This window comes from Battus philenor, unplaced genomic scaffold, assembly GCF_028537555.1.
Source record: "Battus philenor isolate CCGP_79_NKW_IND1 unplaced genomic scaffold, ilBatPhil1.0.hap1 SCAF_9, whole genome shotgun sequence".
NCBI classification, from domain to species: Eukaryota; Metazoa; Arthropoda; class Insecta; order Lepidoptera; family Papilionidae; genus Battus; species Battus philenor.
In genome coordinates this window covers 8,361,881-8,389,792 of record NW_027181759.1, presented here as the reverse complement: position 1 = coordinate 8,389,792, position 27,912 = coordinate 8,361,881, and the positions used below count along the sequence as shown (strand labels likewise).

General features: G+C 31.0%; 3 protein-coding genes across 5 annotated transcripts; 2 read left to right on the top strand and 1 right to left on the bottom strand.

Annotated features, from left to right (window-relative positions):
- The first annotated feature begins 187 nt into the window (after nucleotides 1-187).
- Nucleotides 188-7,370, top strand: nudE (Nuclear distribution protein nudE). The gene is made up of 8 exons (XM_068775657.1): nucleotides 188-450; nucleotides 536-689; nucleotides 788-924; nucleotides 2,323-2,459; nucleotides 2,532-2,687; nucleotides 2,759-2,841; nucleotides 4,342-4,722; nucleotides 5,221-7,370. Exons 1-8 carry the CDS (start codon nucleotides 377-379, stop codon nucleotides 5,329-5,331), a joined length of 1,233 nt encoding a protein of 410 aa, XP_068631758.1. The 5' UTR covers nucleotides 188-376; the 3' UTR covers nucleotides 5,332-7,370.
- On the bottom strand, nucleotides 4,188-15,011 carry PIG-Q (phosphatidylinositol glycan anchor biosynthesis class Q). Its single transcript, XM_068775656.1, has 8 exons — nucleotides 14,337-15,011; nucleotides 13,710-13,835; nucleotides 13,491-13,626; nucleotides 13,067-13,211; nucleotides 9,868-10,060; nucleotides 8,441-8,555; nucleotides 7,413-7,606; nucleotides 4,188-4,707 (listed from the first exon to the last, which is right to left on the bottom strand). The coding sequence occupies exons 1-7, from the start codon at nucleotides 14,895-14,897 to the stop codon at nucleotides 7,425-7,427; spliced, it is 1,458 nt and encodes a 485-aa protein (XP_068631757.1). The 5' UTR covers nucleotides 14,898-15,011; the 3' UTR covers nucleotides 4,188-4,707; nucleotides 7,413-7,424.
- A 1,857-nt stretch (nucleotides 15,012-16,868) lies between these two features.
- LOC137932163 (putative RNA-binding protein Luc7-like 2) lies at nucleotides 16,869-23,637 on the top strand. 3 transcript variants are annotated; one of them, XM_068775753.1, is made up of 7 exons: nucleotides 16,869-17,109; nucleotides 17,194-17,288; nucleotides 19,807-19,905; nucleotides 20,266-20,484; nucleotides 20,558-20,770; nucleotides 21,444-21,685; nucleotides 22,718-23,637. In XM_068775753.1, the coding sequence occupies exons 1-7, from the start codon at nucleotides 17,049-17,051 to the stop codon at nucleotides 22,839-22,841; spliced, it is 1,053 nt and encodes a 350-aa protein (XP_068631854.1). In that variant the 5' UTR covers nucleotides 16,869-17,048; the 3' UTR covers nucleotides 22,842-23,637. The 3 variants fall into 3 exon arrangements, with proteins under 3 accessions (XP_068631854.1, XP_068631855.1, XP_068631856.1); XM_068775754.1 differs by lacking the exon at nucleotides 16,869-17,109 and adding an exon at nucleotides 17,716-17,794 and having other exon boundaries at nucleotides 17,198-17,288; XM_068775755.1 differs by lacking the exons at nucleotides 16,869-17,109; nucleotides 17,194-17,288 and adding an exon at nucleotides 17,730-17,808.
- The last annotated feature ends 4,275 nt before the right edge of the window (nucleotides 23,638-27,912 follow it).

Genomic DNA, 27,912 nt, shown 5'->3' with positions numbered 1-27,912 from the left:
AAATAAATAAAAAATTATTGAAAAACCTAAATAATTTAGAAAAAACTAAAACAAAAAATCAAACAATATAAATTTTATGTTTGTATTACTTACCAAGCATATACATTCTTTTCTGATATCCATAGACACCTCGAATGGGATTGTTTTATCTATCGGACACTTTACCTTGTTTTGATCTGAACTAGGAAGTTGAAGTTGTGTCACAATTTTGCGTTTCAAATTATAATGGCTGATTCACAATTTTTATACTAAAGTGAAATAATTTGTTTAATAACATCTTAGCGTAACGGTTCAACACATACAATAGCATTCCAACTTAATAATTTCTTAAGTGTTACATTCGGAGTTCTATCAGTTCAAGCAAGCTTTTAAAAATATGGAATCTCCAAGACAGTTAGAAACCGACTCTGCGGATTACTGGAGAAAACAAGCAAGATATTACGAGCAAAAGTAAGGCCAATTAATTTATTTATTGATTTTACATCAAAATCATTTGTTGAGTTACTATATTTATTTTACTTGTATATACTTGCAGAGCTAACGATATTCAACAAGAACTAGACGAATACACAGAAAATTCAGCCCAGCTAGAGAAGGAATTAGAAGCCTCATTAGAACAAGTTGAGAAACAAAATAGAGATTTGGAGCACCAAAACCAAAGATTAAAAAATGACCTTGATATTTTACGGGTAAGGATATTTTACAGTTTGTTTATTAGCATTGTACTTTTTGTTAAATGAGATCAGAAATGTTTTTGTTTTGAACAAACAAACACATTTTTTTGCAGAAAAAGTTGGAAAGAAGTCAACATGAAACTAATGCACTAGAGAGTGAATTACAAGCATTAAAGATTGAAAAAGAAAAACAAGCAATTTATATAAGAGAAATTGAACAAAAAAATGATGATCTGGAAAGAGGTCAAAGGTGAGACTTTATCTTATTTGTTTTATTCTTTTACTTTAATTTGTGATTATCTTTTTTGGTATTTTAAAATATGTTTGAGAAAACCCTAATATGAATAATTTTTAAGTTTTTGCAAATGTAGTATTTCCTATTTATACTGACATTCATGTTTGTTGTTACTTCATTATAACATTTTCAAAATTTGAATATTATTAGGTGTAATAATAGTGAAAACATGTAAATTAGGTAATAATGAAATAGGTTACTTAAGAAGCTATTAAAAAATATTTACATTCTTATATAATTGAATAAGTAATTTAGAGATTGTGAAGTCAGATTTTGAATTAATTAGCTATTTCACTATGTGCAATCTGATAGTGTTCTCATTGTTATAATTTAAAAACAGCCATTACTCCTGTTTAACCTACACCCATACTGTACAACAAATTTATTCTATAAATATTTTTTTGTAATAATTTATTATGCCAATGTTTTGTTTTTTTTACAACTTTGAGCACTTTGAATTGAGGGTATAGATGTGATAATCCACTTAACACCAATGCTGCCTGTTCTGTGAGGAAAGCATGTCCCCTGTCCTTATGTAGTAAAACAGGCACTTGTTTTTATTTACAGTTTCAACTAGCTAGGTGGCTAGTTATTACCTCTATTTTGCTACAGTGGATAGGGTAACTCTTCTTCCAGATATAAGACACTAGTTCTACCATGTAAAATTGTGGTTCAGAGATTTGGATTATTCAATAAGTTTAAAACTATTTAAACAATCCATTTGGATTGCTGTGACTTGGTTTCAGTGCTTTGCATTTTGTTTCTGCAAATTGTTTAATAATGATTATTTGGAATTTGGGAGCAGCAAGGAGAGCTTCCAAAACATTAGGTCCTTTGTTCTGAACACCATACCCAGCCCCTCCCTCTTTAATTAAATGGACCTGGCACCCATATGATTAGTGCTAAATGGTTACATTTATTTTATTTAAATATAATGATAATTAAAGAGGATATTATCAAGTAGTTCACTTATATTTTTTATCAATTATCACTTGAGAATAATCCATTTTACTGACAAATTAAAACATCCACAATTTGACATTTTGAATATACATAAGGAAAGGTGCTTTCAGTAACATCCTTTCTAAACACCACCAAACAATTGTATAAATCTTACCAAGTACCATTTTTACTATAGCATTCATTTTTAGTTAAGCTAAGCTTAGCTAAGCCAATATTTCTTTCTTCCTTAATACTAATACATAGACCTTAAAATTATTTGTTCATTAAAAAATAACTAACTTTTGTATTTAATGTTATTTTAAGAAATTTGTTTAGCCTTTAACATTATAATGTTCTATCTTAAATAATGTGAAACTACTATTTGATATATCTATATCATAAAATTTGCAGGGTTATAACAGAGTCATTAGCTTGTTTAGACAAATTATTAAATCAACAGTATGAAAGAAATGCTGTTTTAGAAAGTGAGGTGGATGAAATTGAAAACTTAAGAGTCAAACTCCAAAGAGCAAATGATGAGGCCAGAGGTATTAAATTATCTTATACTTTTCAATGCTTAATCTATAATTTTTAATGCAAACTTTTTACATAATTTACAGATTTAAAACAGGAATTAAAGGTTATAGAAATAGTACCAGAGTATAAAAAAGAAGATGGCAGCATAAACGAAAACGTTTGCAATGGACATATTCCAAACACGTCTCGAAGTCAAGTTGAAATAGAAACACAGACTTCTCTAAGTTCACCACAAAAACGTAAGTAAATATGAAATAGAATTGTTAGCTTATTTTTTATGGTGGTTTTATATACATATATAATATTGTAGGTGAAATCAATGGCAATGCTATGACACCATCATCCCGTGTTTCTGCTATGAACTTGGTTGGAGATCTGCTTAGAAAAGTAGGGGTGAGTTCAAAAATATTTATACTTTTTATAAGTATTCTGGGTATATCTGTGTTAATAGTTTATTGGTGTATAATTACGTGACAAGAAATGAACAAATATTTATTTTAAGTAATATATTATATTATTAATATTTACTTGCTAAGGTGTAATTATAATATTTTTGTATTTATATGTATATATGTACTAATATTTCTTGTATATTGTAATATTTAAATTATTTTGGTAAGATATTGTTAGAGCATTAAATTTTATAAGTTATTTATATCAAAACAATATTGCTTATTGTATGTATTTTATGAATAAACATACCTGTGAATGGATTCAGCAATGCCAGATGATTCTATGAAAAGACCCTACTTAGTCTAGATTTTTTAATTTAAGATGGAGAGAATACAGGCAAATTTACTTGTTATTAAAGGCCATAAATAGAATTAGATCAATTTTGGTCTTGGAACAGTATGCTGAATGTCAAAGAATAACATCATACGGGACATTGTTTTCCTTTTATAAAGTATATTGTGTTTAGCTTGATTTCAACCTTTATTTTGGCTATTTTTTTTATTATGATATTGATTTTAATTGTAGTTGTGGATGACAACTTTTACAATCATTATACTTTCAATGATTTTAAGGTTCAATATCTCCCAAGGTAAATAAAAGCTTCAACTGTGCAGAGGTGTTATGTGTATTTATGGTAATTTGTTGGATTTAATTTATATATATTCAGATTAACTTAAGTATTGCATTTTTGTAAATAGGGCAAAGCACAACTATAACCTTTTTAAACAAAATATTGTTTTTTTGTATCAAACCATATGTAGTATTATAATTATTAAAAAGTTGTAAATTTATGTACTAATATATGGCATGTCTATTGTTATGTTTATAGTATCACGTTCTTTAATTTTACAGTGGTATTATCTGCAATATCTGTAATTGTCTATGTTCACTTTAAATAATCAAGCCTGCAGCCTGTAGCCACTGCTCACAAACAAGTTTCATACCACACTGTGATCGACAACTCATTTGCCACTGGTGGTGATTATGTTATATAACCCCATGGATATCTTAGCTAGCTTTGTGGCAAAAATACATCTTCAGTTTGTCTTAGTTTTCTTTGCTTTTATATTTCCATAACATTATTTAGAATTTTTTTGATAATAATTCTTATCATAAAAATATAGTACATAAAAAGTATGTTTAAAGTTACTATAGCACAGAATATAAGGTTTGCTGCACGGTAGTTATCAGTAGTGCTAACAAATATAGAATGATATAGAAATATTACAGTCAATTTTAATCTACTAAATATAACAATGTACAGTTTTGATTTTCAGGGTACACTATTTATGATATTCTTAGTCATTCGCTTGCCCATAGAGAATGTAGAATAATGATGCATAGAATTTTTATAATTTGCGCTCGCATGTATTTTGTTAAAAATAATTTTAGTTTGCATGGTTGTGTTATGTAGTGTGCGTTATGTCTATTACTTTTCAGCTTGAGAGATTTGTTTGCCGCGAATGTGGTAAAGTCAAATGTTCGTGCACTGCATTGGCTATCCTTGCCGACCACTCGCCACCATCGGTTAAAGTACCTAACAATGAGGACACGCCTAATATCGACGGAGAGTGCATTGTGCAGTATCGAAATTCTAATGATAGTCAACCGTTACCAAAATGCGAATCTTCATCAGAATTGCCTCAGAAAATGTTGCGTCAATGTACATACAAGTCCGCTGAACAAACAACTTTCGCAAGGCCTGTCAGTGAAAATGGAAGGATGAGAAGGTCTTTTGCAGTGCGTTCTAGAGAAGGGCTAGAGAATTTATTAAATTTCGCTTCAATTAAAAAAGGACAGGATCATCTGAAATCAAAACAAGTTCTAAAATAGTGCAAATAACATACAATTTAAATAAAAAATGAAATATTTTTTGTATTAAATAGTACAAATTTATAAATTGTGTGTAATTTTAAATATGTTGTATTAATTTGTATGTAGAAAATCTTTATAAAATCTCTTTAGGAAAGATGAAATTATAAAAACAAATGTCACCATTTTTAAACACAAACAATAAATTTCCTACTATGATAGGATTTAAAAAATATATTTTTTCTAGTTCAAGTTTATGTAATTAATAATTTTAAATGATTAAATAATTTAAATTATTAACTTTAGATAGTTATTTTTTCTGTATATAAAAATGATATAAAGAAAACTGAAAAAAATATGGCACATATTTCTTTTTCGATGTATCATTGTAATTTGTCTGTTGTGTTTCAGTTGCATGTATACTGGGTGAAGGGTTAACAGTGCTTCACATTTCAGCCATATTACTAATTTTTCTTCATTCATATTGTGTAATTTTCTTCATTGTAGGCTTTGGAATCAAAGTTAGCATCGTGTCGTGGTACAGTTAGACCTAAAGAGCATTCACCAAATCCCAGCTCAGATGTGAATAAGGACTACAGATGTGTACTCAAGAACTAGATAGCCAAGTCCATCCGTCAACTACTTCGACTGGCAATGCAGAGTTAGCTCTTGTAGTGTGTGATAGATAATAATTGCTCTAACTAAGGCTTTATGTACACACATAGGTCATGAATAAAACATATATGTTTTGATCAATATCATATTTTCCTAATCGACTAATATCTGTGATGATTATGATGTAATTAAGGGAAAATTTATGTAATGCTGTATTTCATTTAGCCCACTTGCGAAAGTTATATTGTGAGTTGTGGCAAATATACGCGAGCTTGCTTCATACAATTTTATTACACAAGATATTAATGACTTTGGTGATGATCTTTTAAAGGCACACACACAATTTTTTTTAGCTTGTTGGACTTCATCTAACGAGAGTATAACACCCATCAAATGAGTGTTTTAGATACACAATGATTACTTACTTAGGTGAAACAAATATTTTGGAGAAATAATTTTATGTAAATATTGTGAAACTAATGGTGTGTAATTGTTAAAATGGTTAACAATGTTGATAATTACTTTATATTTTACATGCAGCTCCTATAAATAATTCACAGCAAAGTTCATTTATATATTTATATACAAAATGTGTAATTAGAATTATTTATTGTTAACAAACTGTAAAAGCTTTATTCCAATAGTCTAAGTATTGTGGACATTGTTTTTGATGATTCCAAATCACACCTTGCAATAAAACATGTCTCGTGCATGCCCTTGTATGAGTTAAAAATTTCTAAACTCTCTATGTAGGCCTGATAAGAATAATTTGAATTTTTCAGTTAAAATTGAAAAATCCTAAATGCACCCCTGCAATAATTAAATAACTTTATTTATATGGGCCAATATTATAATGTTTAAATAATCTTTCTAGTCGGTAGTGTTTTGTCTAACTCTGTGTGACTAACATATAATTTTAATAGACAATTATAATAAAGTCCTTACATGTTCAATAAATAAAAGCAATTGAATGTTTTTCGTTTCGAGTGATGTCAAAAAGCCTTACTAATACTTTGTGATAAACATCTGCTAGCTCAGTCTTTACATTCCTTTGAGGTTTTCGTAGAAAAAAATTGTTATTATCTTTAAATCTGAGTCTTACTAATGAAATGTAATATGAATTATTTAAGATTTAAAATCTTGCCTTAAATGTACTCACATATGTAATGTTATACATCTACAAATTAAATAAACCTAAAATAAGCGAGAAGTTTAATGAAATGCATAATTTACTAGCTTATAATTAATTTAATGAGTAGCATCGCCTATGATCGGAATACTACCAAGCTGTTATAGTACTACCGAAACTGCTGTACCGCGCCTTACAAAAGCGCGGCGAGGAGGGGGGGGGGATCTGAGAAAAGGTGCATGAGCGACAGCGGTTTCGGTAGCACTATAACTTTCTTTAAAGGCGCAGAAAATTTTTGCTTAAAATGATTTAATATCCTATATCATCGATGTTCAAAAATTAATCTATTGTCATTTTGTGTTATAGTTAATGACATACTAAAATACTACTTCAGTAGAACACCGGGTTGGTTTAATGTATAAAAGGTTTAATTTTTTTTACTTAAAAAAGAAGATTGTGTGTTCATCTACAAATAATGCTGTAGGGTTACTTTTTTCAATATTAATTTTAAAATAACTGTACATATTTTGTATGTGCTCATAACACGTTAGGTGTAGGTTACTACATGAATTTTTTTTTTCTTTATTCTAATGGTATGTTTACATTGCATCACAGAGATAACACTAATATAGTTAAATTTCCTAATATCTTTTATTATATTGATATTAAAATAATTTTGTCCCAGTAATGCGATGTAACATACAAGTAAATAATGGTTAGTTTTACAAATGAATAAGTTAGCAGTATTAAGTTATAAGTTTAAGATAGTCTCTTACTTTTATTGAAAAGTATAAATTGCCTAGTTTTCTGCGAGCACTTCAAACAAGCATTTATATGTAAGACAATGGTCGTAAAAATCACTATAATATCCGACCTATTGTAATTCGCGTTTCCGAACGATAATAAAACTATATCGAGGCGTATGTTGTTTTAATTGTTTATTATATAATAATACCTTTAAGTGTTTTTAAATAATTTGTTTTCCAGTGACAATATTAGTTACAATGTTACTCCATTCAATGTGTTTTGATACTTCTACAGGAGGCCTGGAGTTATTCACTAAATCTTTAACAGATTTATTAAATAAATTTATTCGTAGGAATAAATGAGATGATACGTTATTCTCTATAACTTCAATAAAAATGTTTCCTGAAAAGGGAAGAAAAAAGTAATAGATTAAAAAGAAAATACTTTTATTGTAGTAACAAATATAATCGATATTCAGTTGACAGTTGGAAAACCGGTGACAAATAAATGGCGCCGCTATACCGGCGGCAAAATTAAGTTTAGTATGTATGTTTCGCAGATGGCAATAGGTTCCAGCGTTAAGTGCTTATTTATAGAAAGAATTTGAGTATACCTTACTTATTCTCACTTTGGAAATCTGTGTCGGAGGTCTATATCTGGCAGTGAACGTCTACGATAACCTAATTTTTCCACACCTGTCGAAAAAAATGTCCGCCTAGATGGCCAGTGAAGGCAGAATTGTAAATGTGTGCGAGTCGGTTCTTTTTCCTTATTATTTAGCGAGGATGTTAGAACCCCGCGGGCTTATTATTGGTGTAAACCAAGCCGTTATTTTTTCTATTGGGGCATTCTAACCAAGTAAAAACGCTTGTAGTTCACAAGTCACTAAACTGAAACTCAATATATATCACAATATGTACAACAGTTATTAGTATAAAGATTGATCTTCGGTTTTCTTCCCTTTATAACGCGTAGTAGAACTCGTCCGCGACAGAGCGGTACTCTTTCCACACATGTTTATACAGGTGATGGTTGGCGGAGATGCCTATCACGACATTACACAATATAGGTCACGAGATTTATGTAAGTTTTTTTTTATGATCTAATAGCCTGTGATAACGGTTGCGCGAGCTTTAAAAAGTAAACCTAAAGGGAGTAAGCTAGTCTTAATGAAACTCCGATGTTGCCGTTTTCTTGTTTCTTACAAACTAAAGAATCTCTTAATTATAAACTTGCCTGCTACTTTCGTCGAGCGCGCCAACCATAAAATAATCACATAAAGAGGTAATGTTTGCATCAAATATATGCATTTAGCGAGGATATATTGCACCAGCATTGATAACACACGAAACTAAAAGTAAACAATTATTTTAAATAAAACTATGTCTAAAAACTTTTTCTTTAAAAATTATAAATTAGTAAATGTAGTTGATACTTAAACAGAATGACGAATTAACTCCATCCGAATGTTTTTTTTTATTTAAAAATAAAAAAAATATTCATCATGGAGGTGTTTTTTTTTTAATTTGAACCTGTTTTATTACATTTTTTAAAAGGGCGGGAAATCACAAAAAAAATTAAGCTATACGCAGGAAATCCATACGTAGGTTTTAAATTAAATTTTAAACATTAGCAAAACTTTAGGTATCACTATGTATTTATTTTTTACGTCACGTCACTTAAAAAAAACACAAACAAAGTCTTTAACTAACAAAAATAAACGATATACTGCATTCGTTTACAGAGTTACTGATAGAATATTCCTAGGGTAAAGAAGTTGTAAAAAGGCTTTTTTTTCACTAAAAATGATGGTTAACAGTCAATGCGTTAAAAACATTTAAAAAAAAATAGCACTTGTATAATACTAATCAACGGATCGAACTGTTGCACTTGATTAAAAACCTAATTTCACCACAATAGTTGTTATTACACTTTAATTGATCTTAAAAGCTTTTAAGTTCCTTACACTAAAATACATTGTAAAACAAAAGACAGGTTTTTCTTTTTTTTCTAGATATCTTCATACAACGCGTTAGATAAAAATCTAATGCACGGACCATAGTTTTGTAATTATAATTTGAAAAATAGCCTTCCCTCCCTCAACACGTGAACATCGTACAAAGATTACAATTAGCGTTAATAATGCAGTGAACTATTACTATCAGGATAGCCAAGTCATACTCAAAAAATCGTTCGTAATTAAAGAATCAAGTTAACGGTACCCAGTTATAGATTATACTTTTGTTTAGAGTGAACCGACTTTAGGGGACTGAAGATGAATCAATGAATAGTCCATTCCGTTTAAGTTTCCTTCATCACAGTTCCTTTAAAGAAAAGGGTACCTTCTTAATTTAGAAGATACGTTGATACGAAACAGCTGATAGAAATTTAAGATTTCTCCCAGTTCGATTCTACAATTGTAGGGGATATTAATACGAAGATCCGTATGTGTAAATATTGGCTAATCGTAGACACGAGAACCGCTATTTTCATGAATGTAGAAAGCATAGACAGGTATAGTATGGAAGGCTTACATCTAATGGTATATGAATAGTTCTTTTAATATATTAGTAGTAGTTAGTATAATTTTTTGAAACATACATTTAGTAGATAAAATCTCTGAGTAAAGCCTACTTAAAAATATAAAAAACGAATGCACTTACCAAAGTAAATACTGTGTAATACATGACAGTAGTAGGAAATAATAATAGTAATATAGTAAACGCAACAGTGCCCACAAAAAGTTCTTGATTTGTGTACTCACAAGAATCTATACCATCTCTCAGTGGATTGTATTTTCTTCCAACAAACAATCTCAACAATGCTACCAGTCCTGATATCTGTATATTAAAAAGCCTACAATAAAGTTTAAAAATAAATTCGTAAAAGAATGATGACTATAGTAAAGGTGATGGTGTTATTGAATGTATATTTTGTCTAAATTTAATCAGCTAATACAATATAGTTCCGTTTTCATTTACTTACTAAAAGATAAATAAATATGGAAAACTTTTTTCGTAGTCTATATCTATGTAAAAAAGTGGAAAGTAATATAATACACATTCAATACCTTAAAATTTTTTTGTTATAATAATGCCTTCTATAATAACTATTTAAGTTTTAATAAATATACAGGATGGTTGGTTATATGTTACATTTGATGTAAACGACGTCATGCTGTTAGCCGATTTAGGCTTAATGCAGCTTCACCGATATTGTTTATAGGTGTAAAAGCTTTAAAAGAGGTGAATGTACAGTTCACTTTCAGTCAATGTATACCATATCCAAAAATTAATGGTTTCAAACTAAAATAATATAATAAATAATATATATACCTATTACTAACTTTACCCCGAGCGCGTTGCTACGCAGTCGAGTAAAATGAATTTGAAGAAGACACAAATATTCAACTTATTTTGAATAATTTTATTGATTTTGTTCGTTTCAATTCGATATTTATTGAATTGCTGTAAATAATGTTTCTTGTTTTTCCATCTGGTGCGTCAGGTTTTCCGACGCGTGAGCAGGCTACATAGAGTTGCCCATGTGATGAACATGGATTTAATCCACACACTTGCAACGATTGTCCTTATACTCTGTTGATAGTTGTTGCGAAAGCGAGTCGCACCGGTAACTGCAAACGTTTGAATTCGAATGGCATATCTGTGACATATCTCACTATTCATCATTTTTTTCGATTAGTGTCTGGTTCCGTTGCAGAGTCTTGGTGGATTTATATTTCAGAAAAGAATGATGGGTACGCCAATTTTCGATTTAAGAACGTGTGGTGGCATGATTGGCAAATTAAACAAATTTAATAGTTTAGTTAACATCGATCTTTTTGGCCGCGAATACAGCACGCGTACTGACCCACTGGTGATTTTTGTAGTTCTATGCAATGTTTTGAAAAACTTTTTCCATCAACTGGTTAATATTTTCTGTGTGTTACTACTTACAGAATTTGCTGGTAAGGTGATATATTGCGTGAATTCATAAATTTGAAATCGCCCATTTCCAATAGTCATTAATTGTTTTGCAAAATTTCCAGCCGATGTATTCGTTGTAGTTGTACACACATACTGGTTTTCAAAGTTAATTTCTGTAAATGATGCCATAAAATGATGATAATGATGATTTAAGACAAAAATAAGTTCATCAGCGAGCGTTGAAAGTGGTATAAAGAGTGCGCCACCGAAGATCCTTGCGTTTCCTCTGAAATCTCGAAGTGCACGATCCGGCGCTTCCGATGCTCTCTTGTAAGACATTGTATATTCGTCCCATATGATTTGCCCATTCCTCAGTGTTTTACAAATTCATCGGCAATTTCAATGCTGACCGCGCTGTTCGGCCACTACCCAAAAGAATTGCCGAAACTCTAGATGATGCAATAGGCAGTGCAATATTATATTAAGATCGTATGGTTGCCAAAATGAGTCAAAAAAGAAAAGTCTTGCCTGTACCACCGGGCGCATTTGCGAAATAGTCCACCACTTTGCTCTGTGATTACACAATTCTGTCATACACAATGCGTTGAACCAACTGCAGAAAATTTGTCTGAACAAATGTCTTCATTTCGTCGGAGTCCATGTGTATTTATTTTTCGTTGCAAATCGTTTGATGTCCGGTTCGGAGCAGGCGTTCCCAGTTACACCAGTGCCTTGTTAGCTATTGCTAAACATATGTCTTTAATTAGAATCAATGCCTCATAATATACGTTTTACAGCTTTTGATTCGCAGCACGCAATCGGTGTAGAATATCTTGATTCATGAAGTCCTTGTAATATTCCCAAAAATCTTTTGGATTCGATGGGAAGCAGGTGGTCAATTTTATGGCAATTATCACGCGATTTGCTGTGGTCGAGCAGTATTCCATTCATCATCGAGTGCAGTATCCAATGTCCATCATTACCGTGAAGGTTTAGTTCCTGGCAAGCTTGGCAATAAGTGGCGCACCAGCTGACTGCTGCTGTTCTTAAATCTTGTAAAGATGTCGATCCGCGTACTTTGATTAACAGCAATCGCAGATAAAAGTATTATGTATATTCGGGTAAACTGTGTGCAGGCGACCCAACGTGTCACTGGAATACAAACTGGAATGTACTTCAACTGCTTTCCCTTTTTTGCGACGTTCAAACGTTTTACCCGATGTATTCCATGTGTAAAATTTCTGTACCTGAATAATTTAGAGATCTTGGCACAATGAGTAAAATGTAGTTAATGTTGTCCGAAGACTGCCATGTAGCGTCCTTTGTTGGCATATTTGCAAATGTATTTGATCGACTTCGTTTTCATCATTGTTGAATACGCCACATGGACCATAAATCATATATTTGGTAACAACATCAAATTGAAAATCTTTTTGCTTACACATGACCTATACATTTAATTCTTCAAGCCTTTTACACCTATGGGGATCGATTAATATAATAATAGACCAATAGTACGTCAAACCTTAATCCCTAGTGCCGTCTCACTCGCACAGTACCTACCACACGCAGACCTGTGCGGGTTCACTCACCCACGAGTTGTACTATTTAAAATATACAGACATAACGGCAAAATACAGAAGCCAATAGAAGCAAAGAATAAAAAAGCGCAGGAACAACGCAGGAGAGATTCAAGAACCAAATCGATTAGCAACAATCGACTAGCAATATTGAAATACAGTGTTTCTTTTATATTCGAAGAACTTTTACTTAACGACCTCTCTCCTACACAGGTGTGTACTGTGTTACAGGTGTATAATGCGTTATAGGTATAACCAAACAACCTGTATATATCTGATGTCTGACCATATGGATTATTAATTCCACAAACTATTCTCAATAAATAATAGTTAAACATAAAAAAAGGGCAATTCACCTAGCAGCATATACATATATACAATATGAATGAAATGTTGCAATGCAAATCATATCAGAAACAATGGCAGCTTGAAATGTGAATCCAAGATATCCTATGTATTTATAGAAATACAGTATAACATCCAGTTTTTCGCCAGAGACATCTGAAAAAGAACAGCTTTTATATTTTGTTGTACATCAATATTCTCCCCATAGAGCTTGAAGTTGTACAGAAATTTCATATAATTATGTTTATATACACTATCTTTTTACATTGATTAAACTTATGTGATGAATTATAAATAATCATCAAATATTGATAATTTACCTTCTACTGAATCTGTCACACATTACTTTATAATTACACTATAATTCAGATTTACATACTTATATTTTACATAGTTTGAAAATGAAATTTAAAATAATCTACCATGTAGTCTTACCCAAAAACAGCCACCAAAGTTCAATATGATATGAAAAATACTTCCCCAACATTTTATTGAAAGCATTATTTAATTTTAGTCCAGCAGGTGAACCCATCAACCATTTTAACAAGGAATACATAAGATTGATCAATTTCTGAAAACAATATTACACCATTTTTGTTTTATAATAAAATAACACTTTGAACCAATATAAAATATAATATAAATTAGACTTACCTCCAAAATGTGCATAAGAAGTACACCTAATTTTTTCTGGTCTCTTAATATTAATTCTAAAATATAATAACCTAATATTATGTCCACCAAAATTGACAAAATAAAATTTCCTTCTCTTATCAATATCTAGAAAAAAAATCTTTTATTTTAAATAAATATTGCAGTGTACATACAGTGTAGTGACCTTTCAATGTAAATAATGAGAATTAAAACAAATGTGTGTTACGGTGTTTATGTTGGCAAGCTCACAGTCACTCAACAAGCCATGGGGAGGGCAAAGACACACAAGTTTTCTCCACAGGATTGAATCAGCCATACTTTTATTATCAAAGACAAACAGAAGAAACCAACATAGCCTAGCATTGGTGTTGTAACAACAGTGAGCGGGTGACATAGGCTGCAGATGACCATTGCATTTGAAGTAGAGACCATGGACCAACAAGCAAAGCATAGGACAAGGTGGACAGATAAAAGGTGGATGCAGAACATTCCTTACTATTATAATTGTAATCTTATCAAAATTTAAGTACTACTATTGTGTTAAAAGGTGAAAAGCTCTAATAATTCCTTTAATGATTTTGTGTAACAAAAAAGCCAAATGAATTGTAAACATAACATTATACTCACTCTTTTGTTCTTTTTAATAGATGTTATTAACCAAATTATCATATTAAAGTAATTTAATAAATGATTAATAAACATGGAGGAAACTAGCCACGAGGGGATTTTAAATACTGGTTCATAATTTGAGCTAATACTATTTTCTTTGTTATTTTTTTGCAATAAACTTTGTAACTCAGAAATATAATCATTGTCCTGATCCAAAGTTTCAGAGTTTTTGATTAAGTTTTGGTTGTAATAAATAATGACACAATTATCATTTATCTCATAATCTTTTCCACCTATACGAATGTGTAATATTTGTGGATACAAGGGATTGCTAATTATTAAACAATTTTGTACTTTATTCCATTTATAGTTAGATAAACAATTTTCACTAAAGTATCCGAAAATAATGTTATCCTTATTATTAAAGTTTTTTTCAATAGGTTTATCATATTTATAGTTTGTAATGTAAATAGTAATCACGTTATTTTTTATTGTTTTAATATATCCCATAAAGTAAAATTCTGCATCTGTTGTTGAAATATCAGGAAGCATTATTCGTAGCGATGGTGCCATCATCATTATCTACTATGTATTCATGTAATTAATATATTATTTTAAGGGTTTCAGTTTGTTTTTATTTTTAAGATGTTTGTTTCATTATTTCTTACTTTTTTACCCATTGTGGAATGAAAATAAATAATAAGTATCGTAATTATGAAAAACAATAATTTTACACTTATACAAGCAGTTTTTGATAGCTTAGCGTGATTATAAACGACAGTAACTAGTACGCAGATCGTAATTTGATGTTAAGTTATAAGTTCTTTCATTGACGACATTGGTTAATAGTTAGTATTTGACATTGTCATTTGTCACACGTTCTGTTAAACACAGATTTACAGAAGATGTCGCTCCCATAATAAATAACAATGAGAGGCAACAGGAAGACCACTATATTCACGAACGGAAGCAGCTTTACTTTCTACCTGCTATTTTTAACGTGTTGTTTGTTTTCTGTATCAGGAATTTATTAAGTTTTTAATTATACAGGTGTCTGGGGGCAGACATGTTTTGAAACTTTAAAAAAAATGAAATATTTTACACGTAGTTAAAAAATATCATTGAACGATAAAAAAGAAATAGGATTCATCATCAAAATATCTTTCACCGAGTTGCACCCACGTTAAAAATGGAGCCTTGAATTGGACTATTACTGGAGCGTCATACGCTGCAGTAATAGTAGAACGTTTTTTTTTTAAATTCACAAAGTTTGGAGATTGCTATTGTAATCTTTCTTTGAGATCCCCACTATAAAAATCTATTGGACTTAAGTCAGCGTGACCTTGTTGGCTACGGGTATTCCCAAATCGAATAACCCGTTTTTGAGGGAAAGTTTCCCGAAGCAAATTTATCGAAGCTTTAGTCTTTTTAGAGCCACATATGTGATATCGATAATTCTATTGACATTAGTCACCTATCCTCGAATTTAAAAAAAATATTCCAATAATTTTATTCGTGGATACAGTTATTCTTGGCAATGCAATGGTTTTTGATGTTTCATTCAAGGGTTGCGGGTTCTCGAATATCAATAACGGCTGTTTTGCTTGTTAACGTAGCTGTTTATAAAAATGATCCTTGACTCCCCAAGGTGCGAACGGTGCGAAAACCGTCCAACATCGTTTAACAAAATTTTCGTTTGAAAAAAATTCTTACTTTCAGTTCTTGAAAATTTTGAATTTTAAAAATAAGAAACTTCAAATCTGTTCTCAAATTCCGTCAATAATCTCTCTTGAAGGTCCCAGTGTCCCAGCTCATGGAAGATATTTTCCGTGTTGAAAAACGTGTTTTTTTTAAATAAAACTGCTTTCAACCAGTTCAAGTCCATGAATAAAGGCCCTGGCCGTGCAGAGTTCAAACCAAGAAACGAATCAAATCTATACTTGGTTCATCACTTAACCGTCGAATATCGAAACTTAAAAAATGGCTCACTCAACAGTTGCACCTTTGTGACTGAGAAATCCGCATGGTTAGTGATTCCAACAGCACCCTCAGTGGAATAGCTCATGAATCGTTCGTTTTACGAAAGAGTCACAAATGTATTATATTAAAGGCTAAATCTTTTGCTTTAGCATTATGAATAAATCTAATGCCTCTACTATTTACAACCTAAAAATAGTTTCTCCCTGTTTTTCAACATTTGTGGTAATGATGATTGATAACAAATGCTCTGCAAAACAATAAATAGTTTAGTTTATAATACTATAAGGATGTTAATTAGTTTCAATATAAAAATTAAGTTTTTAAAGAACAGCAAAAAAGAGGCAATGCCATCATATGCCTCGTTCTACCTAGACAGTGAAAAAATAAAAAGTTACAAATTATAAACACTGAAAAAATATATTCGTTATTATTCTCATCATCAAATATTAAATGTGACTACATGGTCTTGTAGAGGCTGAACAAACTTTTGGTTTTAGTTATATTATTATATACAGTATTTTCCTAAACAGCGTATTAAGTAACATTGATTTTTATACGGTAACACCATTGTAAAGCGAGTCGCCATTAATAATTTCTCTTTCCGTTTCGAGGTTGATTTTGTTCCTAACTTAAGAAATAGATAACCCATACAGTTAATCTGACAGTCTTCTATTATTTTTAAAATAGCGTATTGTGGATAATAGTTCCGTGTGGTTTATTTTTGTTTGACGCTGGTTTAAGAAATCTATAATGTCGGCTCACGAGCAAATGAGGGCAATGTTAGATCAATTAATGGGTACAGCTCGTAATGGTAAGATATATTTTTAATAAAAAAACAACTATTATGCCTTACGTATAATGTCATGTATGCAAAGAAATTTAATTATTTTTGTAGGAGAGACCGACAAACATGGAGTTAAATTTTACGACGATTCAGTATGCAAATCATTTTTACTGCAGTGCTGTCCTCATGAAATATTATCATCTACGGTAAGTTGATAAAGTTAAATATATTTTGCGGGCTAATGGTAGTTAATATTTCTGAGATTTCATTCTTAGTATTGCTAAATGCTTTAAAAGTTCTCTTCTATTTCTGTTACCTTTAACACTTTTACGTCAACAGCTAAATTTTTTTTAGATAGCCAGCATTTATATTATTATTTTGTTGCAATGATTTCTCAGAAATATATTTTTATGTAATATGGTTTTCACTCATGTTTAATGGGATATTATATAACTCTAACAATGAAATTAAAAATGGGTTGTATCCTAGTTACCAAAGCATTGTTTTTGTTATTTTTTATCCTGTTGTACATGATATTTTTTCACAATTTCATATCTTCAGTTTGATACTGTATGTAGAGTGGAAAATTGTTACATCGGAGTGGCATTAACTGTGGTAAAATATGCTTTTCAGAAAATGCCCAACACTATTCTTTATTGCTCATCACAATACTTAACAAATGAGGGATAGATTGTATGAGTTAGGCCGTACTGTAAGTACCAAGATGTACGTATAAAACATTTCTAGTTAGCTGACTGTATACTTACTGCTAAGCAGATTTTTAATTTATTACATGACTCTCAGGCTTATTTAAAATTATTTAACTATCCACCGGTTACTAATGCTGCTTCGGTGAGTATGTATGTGATAAAATCATTGAAAATTGTAAGCTGGGTGAGAGCAATATGCCGGTTTATTCTTACTACATTGGGTATGTACAATGCTGTTTCATGGCTAGAATACAAAAACAGAATCAATATTTGCATGTCAACATAAATTTTGAAATTAATAGTGGAGTTATTAAGTACAACTTTAATGAATTTAAATATCTAAGAGCACTGTTATGAATTTCAATGATAGCTTTCTTAACTAATGAGAAAAGTTAAAGCTTTTAGCAAATATATTGAAGATTCTTAATATTTTTTGGATAGAACATTAGTAAATAACATGATTGCAGTTTCTTGTGTATAGACTGATCAGTTTATTTTATTACCTTTCTACAAACATTCGTCTTATAAATTATAATTGCTATTTTTTAGACTAAATTTTAATTCCCGTTATTTGCAATATGATTTAGAGTGTTCTATTTTCAATAAATGTCTATAAGATTAAGAAAAGTTTAAGGAGTTGAATGTATATAGAGACAAGTACAGTGTGCATGTTACATCCTGATATAAAAATAGTACAAACATCTTTTAAAGGATTTTTGATTTAATTATAATTTCTATGATTGCAAATACAGTAGAAATTGCACGAATATCAATAGCTATTGCAAATTTTGAAATGGATAAAAAACCTTTTTTCCTCCCAGAAAAGTGTTATAACTGTTCTTGAAACAAATCATAGTATAATGAAACAATACTAGTTTCTTCTTTATACTATTTTTCTCTTGAAAAAATATTTGGAGACAAAAACATTTTCAAAGATGTATGAACAATTTGTTCAGTTTATTAAAAATGATCGCAATAATTTCAGAATAATTCGGGTCTTTTGTACTAATGTCACATTTATATCAGTTTTATTAAATTTGATGGTTTTTATTCAATTCTAGTAATTCCAGTTTAGTTGTGTTTATTTGCACAATGATTGTTTCACCACATGAAATATTTTTATCTGTTTGCAAATTAGACTACATTAAAAGAAAACATTAACTCAGTGGTTGTTTGAAAGAAATCACATTTTGTGATAGAGGGACCACCTATTGAACTAAATTTTTTTGACCTTTTGCTTTGATTTCTTTTTGTTTTTTTTTTTATTTATAATAAAGACTGAATAAATAAGAAATAACAAAATAAATTATTGATTTATTTATACTTCTACAGTTTTTTAAGGTATTCATATTAATGGGGTTCGAAAACAAACTAACATGTAATAATAATTAAATCTCATTTTATGTATCAGGATGTATCATTTTTTTTATAAAATATATTTATATAAAATATATATATATGATATTTTTATAAAAGGTGCTCTGTATAGATAACATCTTTAGCCTTAAGAGTTTTCCGAGTGCTAGTTAGGAATTTGGAGAGGGTGATTCCACTATGATGAGTAAGTATAATGAATTATGGTTTATTTTACTGGCTGATGAACCAGGGCCAGGATGAGCTGTTGGTGACATTGTATGTATATTATAAAAACAATTTTTTTCTTGGTATATATAAATAAGGGTGTATTCTAGAATGTCTGTTATCCTTTGTTATAAGTATTAAAATTCTTGATTTTTTTAAAATAATATTGAGCATATGTTATTCCATTTTTAATCAAAGGTAAATTATTATTTGAATTTTTTAATGTAAGGCAATTTAATTATGATGGTTTTCTTTATTTTAAACGCATTTTAAAAGAATAAAAAAACTCAGTAATCATTGGTTGCTGATCGTTTTTTTTATTCAATGTAATTTGAAGATTGTTAGGTGTAACCGAGAAGTTGCATTGCACATTGCCTATCGGGGTATTAAGTAAAGCACGTTATTTTTGATGTACTTGTAATTTTAATTGCAGCGAATGGATTTAGGTGAGTGTCCTAAAATACATGATCTGGCCCTTCGTGCGGATTTTGAGTTAGCATCGAAAACCAAAGACTATTTCTATGACATTGATGTAAGTATACCATTTTGCTAATTTATAATTAAATATAACTTTTTGATACATATTTTAGATAATGTTGTGTTGTGTTTGATAACTATTTGGACCATCTCACATGACATGCAGAATGCTGCTAAATAAAATTAAACACGATGAATACTTTAAGAGCACCATTGTGATTAATTTTATGTGTCAAGTGTAGTTTACAACTACCAAATTTATCTTAGCATTTTTAAAAAAAATATGATCCAAAATAGGTGCAAATACTAGTCTTTACAAACATAAATTTCAGTTTGGCACCATTATTTTTATTGTAATATATTTCCATGATGTTACATCCTCTTTAACTTAAATGTTATTTGTTCATTTACTAAGGCCACAGAACATTTAGAGGCATTTATTGCCGATTGCGATAAGCGAACGGCAGCGGCAAAACAACGTCTTGCCGAGACGCAGGAAGAGCTGTCTGCAGAGGTGACCGAGAAAGCCAACGCTGTACATGAGCTAGCAGAACAGATTGGACAAAAGTTGGCGCGTGCTGAAGCACTTGGAGAAGAGGGTATGGTCGAAGAGAGTGTCAAACTTATGGGAGAGGTATATTTTAGAAAAATTTGCAGACACCTTGACGTCCACTGTAATATGTTTAAATTAATTTGTACTATTATAGATTGATGAGTTGCGTAAGAAAAAGGCAGTGGCAGAGCAGGAATATCGAAATTCTATGCCGGCATCCTCGTATCAGCAGCAGAAGTTGAGGGTGTGCGAGGTCTGCTCAGCGTACTTGGGTATCCACGACAATGATCGCCGGCTCGCTGATCACTTTGGCGGCAAACTTCACCTTGGCTTTATTACTATCCGGGAGAAACTGGCAGAGCTTAAGGTATTATTATTTATATATTTAATAAGTTATTTGTGATTTCCACAAGAACAATACAATAAGGGTGGTTTACTTAATTGTTATGGTGCCTAATAAATAAACTTTTAAAAGTAATGTAACATAATAGTCAAGAATTCTATTATTGACAAATTAAAATAAATATAGACATCAAAAAATATTATTATGTACTTCAGTTTGATAAGGAAATAATTAGCTGTTGATGATTAAACTAGCTGATTAATGAGAGGACTGAAAGCATTTGACTCTTGCAGAAATATTACCCAAATAATAGTTCTTTCTCATATTTTTGTTAAGCAGGTATATAGAAAATATATAATAATCAGATTAATATCTATATGATTAGATCTTAACTTTTCTTACTTTTGTTGTTGTATATTATAAATATTTTGAATGTTGTACACACCTTAAATAAGCAGGCCCATTATAATATTTTATTGTTAAAAATTGTATTTTATTTCTGCTCTAAATAAATAAATATCAGGTGCTTCAATCTACGGTATTCACTGTTGGAGTTTAAAGGACGGAATAAAAATTAATACATGTCTAAGTTTGCCTTTACTCTGACATTCCATAGTTTTGTATTTACAATAAATCATTTTAACGTATTAATTTGTCTGTAATGACAAAGTAAAATATAAGAGATTGTATTTTGTAGAAAACTGTTGACAAAAGGCGCGAGGAGCGTGGTGCGTCGGAAAGAGAACGCGGAGGCGGACGACGCCACTATGTGGGCGGGCGAGAGTTGGACCGCAGGGCCCGGCGTCACCGCGAGTCGGCCCGGGAGAGAGACCGCACCAAGGACGGAGAACGCGACAAGGAACGCGAAAGAGATCGGGACCGTGAGCGCGAACGCGGAAAAGACCGCGAACGTGATCGCGAACGCGAACGTGAACGCAGGTTTATATAAACGTATTGTACTTATAAAACCCTTAAGTTAATTAAACAACTTTAGCGATACCCTTGCGGTATGGTTTGTAATGACTTAAAAGTTTTTTTTTTGCATAAATGGCCCCGCTGATGGGGGCCTCTCATATCCCTATCTTTGGAAAGGACAGGGTTGTTTTATTTCATTTAATAAGTTGCTTAAAAGTTGAAGAGGCGGTAGGTGAGCTGCATAATGTGAAGAACATTTTTGCACCATGACCTTATGTTCTGGAGGGAACTATGGACCTGCAAGATCAGTGCAGGCCATTTACCCACAAGGTGATAAGATGGCAGATTGTCAGAAGACACTCGCTGCATGCTACTTCCAAAAGATTCTATTAGAAATTTATGGCAGAGGCCTTGCACTCCTTAACTGATATCCATATTTTATATATACTAACAATGTCATGACAAACATAATATGACTTTAGTGACTAATTCAATTAATTAATCAATTAATTTACCCTTTTTGATAATTTGTGTAAAGGTGAACTTAATTCTTTATTGGCATTCTCTACCAGTCATCCAAACTCATCATAATTTAATATTAAGAAAGCATGTAATATTTTAACTTCATACAAGAGTGTTATATTTAAATGTCTAATTAATTATCATTAAGTTTCATCATAATTCTTGTGAAAGATTATTTTCACAATCCGACTTAAGACTACTTTGGTACTACTGTTTCTCACCTAAAAATATAGACTAGAAATAATTTTTTCTTCAATGTTCGGCTGCTGATTTGAAAACTATCATGTTGAGGTTATGTTTCATAGATAAATTTAATACTTTTTTAAGAAATTTTTATTTTCATTAATACTTTTGTTTTTTACACGTTTGCGTCGATAGAATTTTTAAGATATGTAAATAATAGATTTGTGTATTTATGGTATTGACACTATAACTATTTATTTGTGTAAACTTTTAAATACATAATAATTCTAAATACGTTAAACATTAACCAAAATAAATATATAGGATAATAATGAAGGTGCAAATTCGCAGACGCAGTCGTTCCCGCAGTCGGAGCAAGCGCGATAGTTCCCGCGAGCGGACACGTGCCGAGAGAGACGCGCGTCGCAGTAAGTCGCACCGGCGCTCCTCGTCGCGCGAGCGTAGGCGCGACTAGCGCTGCAACCGGCGCACATCGCCATTCACACGTCCAGCGCAGTTACAACCAGCAGCGAACAGACGCTTTAGGTAATTCTACCGACACGTGGCAATAAGTTGCGCCAATACAAATCACTTCCATCATAAACGATCGAGTTATAAAAGCATCGTTTATAAATTCCCGACTGCATCACATCCCTTTTGCTACGGTAGTGTGCTCCGGTACATTCTGATGTCTCTCTCTAGTTAGTTTGTGCAGTTACAGCTTAGTCAGTCACAAGATTAGAGATCCGCAAGCTAAAATTTAAATTTCTGCCACTACTAGTTATGTTTTTTCTCGTGCACCACTGAATGCGATGTGACGTCTGTGTGACTCGCGTACATTGTTTCTTCGTCCCTCTAGGTATTGTTGGAGGAGCAGTCCTCATTCCGTAGCTGTTGCCGACGTTTTGCGCAGCTTCTGTAGCTTTGTTGAAGTTTTTTATTTCTGGCGTTCTCATATGGGCATGTCTAGTCAGAGTGGTAAAATACCCACGTCTATAAACGACACTCGTTAACATAGGCGTCAGGCGTCAGGCGGATGTCTTCTGCAAGGGCACGCGGATGTATATAGGCGAAGTTCGTGCTCCAGATCTTAGCGCTCATCTTAATAGGCGACGCCCGTAGCGAAAGGGTAGTCTAAACTTAACATAAAATGCTGTCTTTCATGAATTATGTTATTGATTTGTCTTTTCTAAATTTATATTCTATTGACTTGATGTATGGTGTATTGTACTATAAAAATAGCTTTTATAAATAAAAGAACAGCATTGGAATTTTTTAAATAATTTTCTCGTTACCACCTAAATCAAAATTGATTTAAGTTTTTTAAAATATTGGCAAACAAAATCATTTTAGCGCAACGCAAGTCAACAGATAGGCTACCCTATAATGTTTGCCGGAGTAGCAGTCGAGTAAGAATTGTAGTAAAAGGGTTTTGTTGTCATATTTCAGCCAATGTAATGCAAGTTTTTGTGAAGAAAAATGTAAAAGATTATGTGTTTCATTAGTAACAGCGTTTTTCAAAATAAAGATTCTTGGTTATAGATTTGGTAATAGCATCGCAATAGATTTAAAATGCGATTGAATCCAGCATGTCCATTATTTGATTATGTTGTGTAATATTTTAATAACTAGCTCCTAAGCGCAAAGCACCGAATTACGATTTTTTAACTACATTGGGGTTGTTTTCGTTTGATTTGGGATTTTTATTTCTGATTCTTTCTTTGTCTTGTTTAGTAAAAATATAGTCATGTCGTCACATATGTAGAAGGTAATTGATGGACTGTGAAGTAAAAAGTTATGGATGTTTAAAATGTGAGACAAGGTCAAGAAAACCAGAGTAGCCTGTTTAATATTTTAATTAGAAGCATCTATAGCTTAGAATATAAATGTAAAATTTATAAAAGACATTGATTCACTAGTTCAATCAATTAATCGGATCAATACAATTTTGCTGCTTGCTCTGCAAACAAAATCATATTTCTTAACCAACTTCATTATTGACTTGTCTTTTACTTTTAATTTTTATCTTCTCTATTCTGATGTCTTAAGTTGTAAAGGCACCCTTGTAAATCTCTAATTTAGTTAGATAATATTTCGTTACTTGTGGCGTTTTTTGTGTAGTCGTTGTTTAAAATGAAACATTTACAAATTACATTTTTCAGTACACAGAATATCTCTGCTTTTAAAATGCAAAATGAATAAATAATATAAGAGTTTTGATTGGAGGCCACTCTGGTTCTTTTGGCTTGCATAGGTTCAAATTTACAGGCATTCTACCCAATTTATTAAGGTTATTACTTTAACTGATTTGTATTTAAGAAGAGGGGAATGTTTGTGCTATGTTGTTATAATAAAATATAGTAGGATGAATACTTGTTTTATTTTACTGTTTTTCTTTTAGGTTAGGCAATTATGTTTAGGCTATTTTTTCCTTTGGTCAACATAAATATGGAACTAAACTATTATAAAAAAGTCTGTCGCACAATGTCACAAAACACTTGCGAATCGTAATTCGACTGCTGTAGTCCAGGTAAATAAATTTAAGGTAAAAAATATTTCAGAATAATAAAATTTTATTTATTTAAATGACATCTATTTTATACATTGAAAAACTAGTGTCATTATTTTGGCATTGCAGTGCACAATATTTTTTTAAATCGAAGGCCTTTTTTGATTACGATGACGCCAAATCTTTTTCAGCTAGGAACAAGAGGTGTAAAATTACTCTATACTTAAAAAGGCGCTAATAAATTTCTTTAATTTTCCCTCTCCATAAGAATGTTTTTCGTGTCTTAACGAAAATATGGAAAAAATATTAGGCGGATTTGCAGAGTTTATTACTGATATAAATATAAAAAACTAATGATATATACGACTACTTATAGTAACAAATACTATACTACTAATAATATAGAAAACAAATGGTAAAATACAAAAAAATCCTTATAAATGATTCAAAATCTAATAAAATGTTTCGGACATTTTAATGATTCGTTATTTCAGCCCATAGACGCACACTGCAAGGCTTAGGCGCCTCCCCCGGAAGATTTCTAAGGCTTGATGTACTTTAAACGCCGTATTGTAACTTTTTTATACCTAAGAGTTTATCGCACCTCAGGTAATGACATCGTTAATCAGTTATCAATTACATTTTATAGTTTTTAATAATGTATTTTTTTTAATTTAGAGGTATAAATAACATAAAATGAAACAACTTGTCTAAATAGAAAATTTAATCATTTGCATTTCATGCTGCTAACTGAAGTACCTACAGTAATATATTACAAGTAACAGGTAAAATCTATACAAGTCATCACAAAATCGTCTAAAATAACATTGATAGGCACCAAGGTAATTTTTAAAATGATATTAAATTTCTATTTAAAAATTGTATAAAACCAACTCCAATAATAAAAAATAGTTATAGAATTGTACTAATATTTAGCTCTTATTTGATTCAAATTCATTCAAAATGATTGGAAAATAATTTGAATTCAATTTTTAAACTAAGATTTTCTTTTACATTTTTTAGAAGAGGCTCTTATATTTTTTTATTTACAAAATATTTTGGTAGGAAAAAAATTAGTAATGGTTTACCAAGACAACTGCGCTTTGCTTTTGCAACAGCTCTGTCAATGAATTTTGTTTCTTAGTTGTTATTCGAGCTAAATGTTAGTGTGGTACTTCCAAGCACTGATGTGAAAATATATCATACAGCTTATTTTTTGCAAAAAATATTAACGGAAGATGGAAATTCAATACATTTTTTTAACTGGTAAAATACTACCAGTTCTTACAATAAACAATTACATATCAATATAAAAGGCACAATATTAAGCATTAAATGAATCGATTTCAAAATATTATGAGTATGCAATTCATTGCTGAGAAAAAACATTAATTTTTAAGAGCGTTCGCTATAAAGATTCTTATTATAGAGAGGCACTACTACTTTTTTTGTGATATTACACAAAATTGATTATTCATTTAAAATACTGGCTTTTACATGTTCTATACACTATCTCTACAAAAATTCAAACTATCTAATAAAGTTAACAATATTAAGTATGACATAGATTCATTTGATTGCATAAATCTGCTGTTGTAAAACATTATAGTTTACGAAGTTAATGGCATTAAGAAATATTTTGATATAGGAACAGCAATAAACAACTAAAGATAAAATGAGCAATACCTTGATGTAATGTAAAGGATTATTACATTGTATGATGTGTAACATAAATAGTATGCATGCACCTGTAAAATCCGATGATTACATAAAATAATGAAAATTGTGATATGAATTATTTAAATTGGATACTTAACCTATGTACTAATTGTAATTACATATGTTATTAAGTATTTTTCTAAGAGTTTGAGATCAAAATGAACATAGCGTCAAATTTTACACAGTAGCATCTATTACAAATAATAAATAGAAAATTCAATATATATTTTTATATTTAGATTGAGTAGAGGAAGTTTTGAAAGAATTGCTAATTACATTATTGATTGCACAGGATACCCCATAAATCAATGTCAAGCCGTAATTGGTAGAAAGGGTAGCGTATGCAGAAAGTTAATTAATTTGGTGTTCCCTGTGATATTTTTTAATCTGGCTTGCAATGTTGCTGAAGTTACATTTGCAGATTTCGTGGTTTCTTAAGGCGGTCTAAAAGCTCTTTTTAAATAGCTAAGCTAGAGGGCTCCCGAGAGGCTTAGGCTTAGCCGCCTGTGTCAACGAATTATGAAGCCGCTCAGTTCCTAAATACCATTGATAGAAATACAGGAAGCATGCGAGGGGACCACAAGGTCACTCTTCGATAATATCCGTTGAGCAATCCGACTCGATGGCGCCTGAGAGGGCCGAACCTCGACTTGGTGGATTTTACTTGGCTAACATTACTATCATTTCAGAAAGCTAGCGCTGGAAGATGTGGCGGAAGAAACACTTTCAATTTCAAAGCTTATATCTAGTATGACCGAGATTTGGGGACTTCTGTAAACAACTTTTGATGTTGTTTGACAATGACTACAAAACTTGTCATCTTTTACTTTCGTAAACGACAAAAATTAATTCATACGGCAATGATCTGATTTTAACGAAATATAATGTTTTTTGTCAATTTTTTAAGACTTAATGTTAAGAAAAAAAGTTCTAAAATATGTTTTTCTCGAGTTAAGCATTACCTGCTCTATCGCCTAATTACGGTTTGCCGTTGATCAGTTTACTAGGATTAACAAGTGATAGGACATTTTTAATTATTTGCGTTAGTTAAGAACTATAGTCTTAGCTCCTTATCAGTTTTATTAAGATTGACACATAAAGTTAAGTTCTGTGTTAATCTCTAACGTTCCAATGATATGCGATGAAAAAAAAACAGTAGTCTAGGAGCTAATACTACACTACCCACCTATACTGGCATTAACTAAACGGCACTTAAAGAAGTCTTTAAAGTGTATTATATCACGACACGATGCATTGAAATTAAAAGAATTTGCAGCGAATTATATCTCTGTTTATTTTATTTGGTGCTTTTCGTTAG

Coding starts and splice junctions, on each gene's coding strand:
- nudE (XM_068775657.1), top strand. CDS start 377: ATGGAATCTCCAAGACAGTTAGAAACCGACTCTGCGGATTACTGGAGA. Junction 690..787: donor ATGACCTTGATATTTTACGG/GTAAGGATATTT, acceptor ATTTTTTTGCAG/AAAAAGTTGGAAAGAAGTCA. Junction 2,842..4,341: donor ATCTGCTTAGAAAAGTAGGG/GTGAGTTCAAAA, acceptor ATTACTTTTCAG/CTTGAGAGATTTGTTTGCCG.
- PIG-Q (XM_068775656.1), bottom strand. CDS start 14,897: ATGATGATGGCACCATCGCTACGAATAATGCTTCCTGATATTTCAACA. Junction 13,627..13,709: donor TTCTTATGCACATTTTGGAG/GTAAGTCTAATT, acceptor TATTGTTTTCAG/AAATTGATCAATCTTATGTA. Junction 10,061..13,066: donor ATATATGTATATGCTGCTAG/GTGAATTGCCCT, acceptor ACTTTATTGTAG/GCTTTTTAATATACAGATAT.
- LOC137932163 (XM_068775753.1), top strand. CDS start 17,049: ATGTCGGCTCACGAGCAAATGAGGGCAATGTTAGATCAATTAATGGGT. Junction 19,906..20,265: donor ACTATTTCTATGACATTGAT/GTAAGTATACCA, acceptor TCATTTACTAAG/GCCACAGAACATTTAGAGGC. Junction 21,686..22,717: donor GAACGCGAACGTGAACGCAG/GTTTATATAAAC, acceptor GCAAATTCGCAG/ACGCAGTCGTTCCCGCAGTC.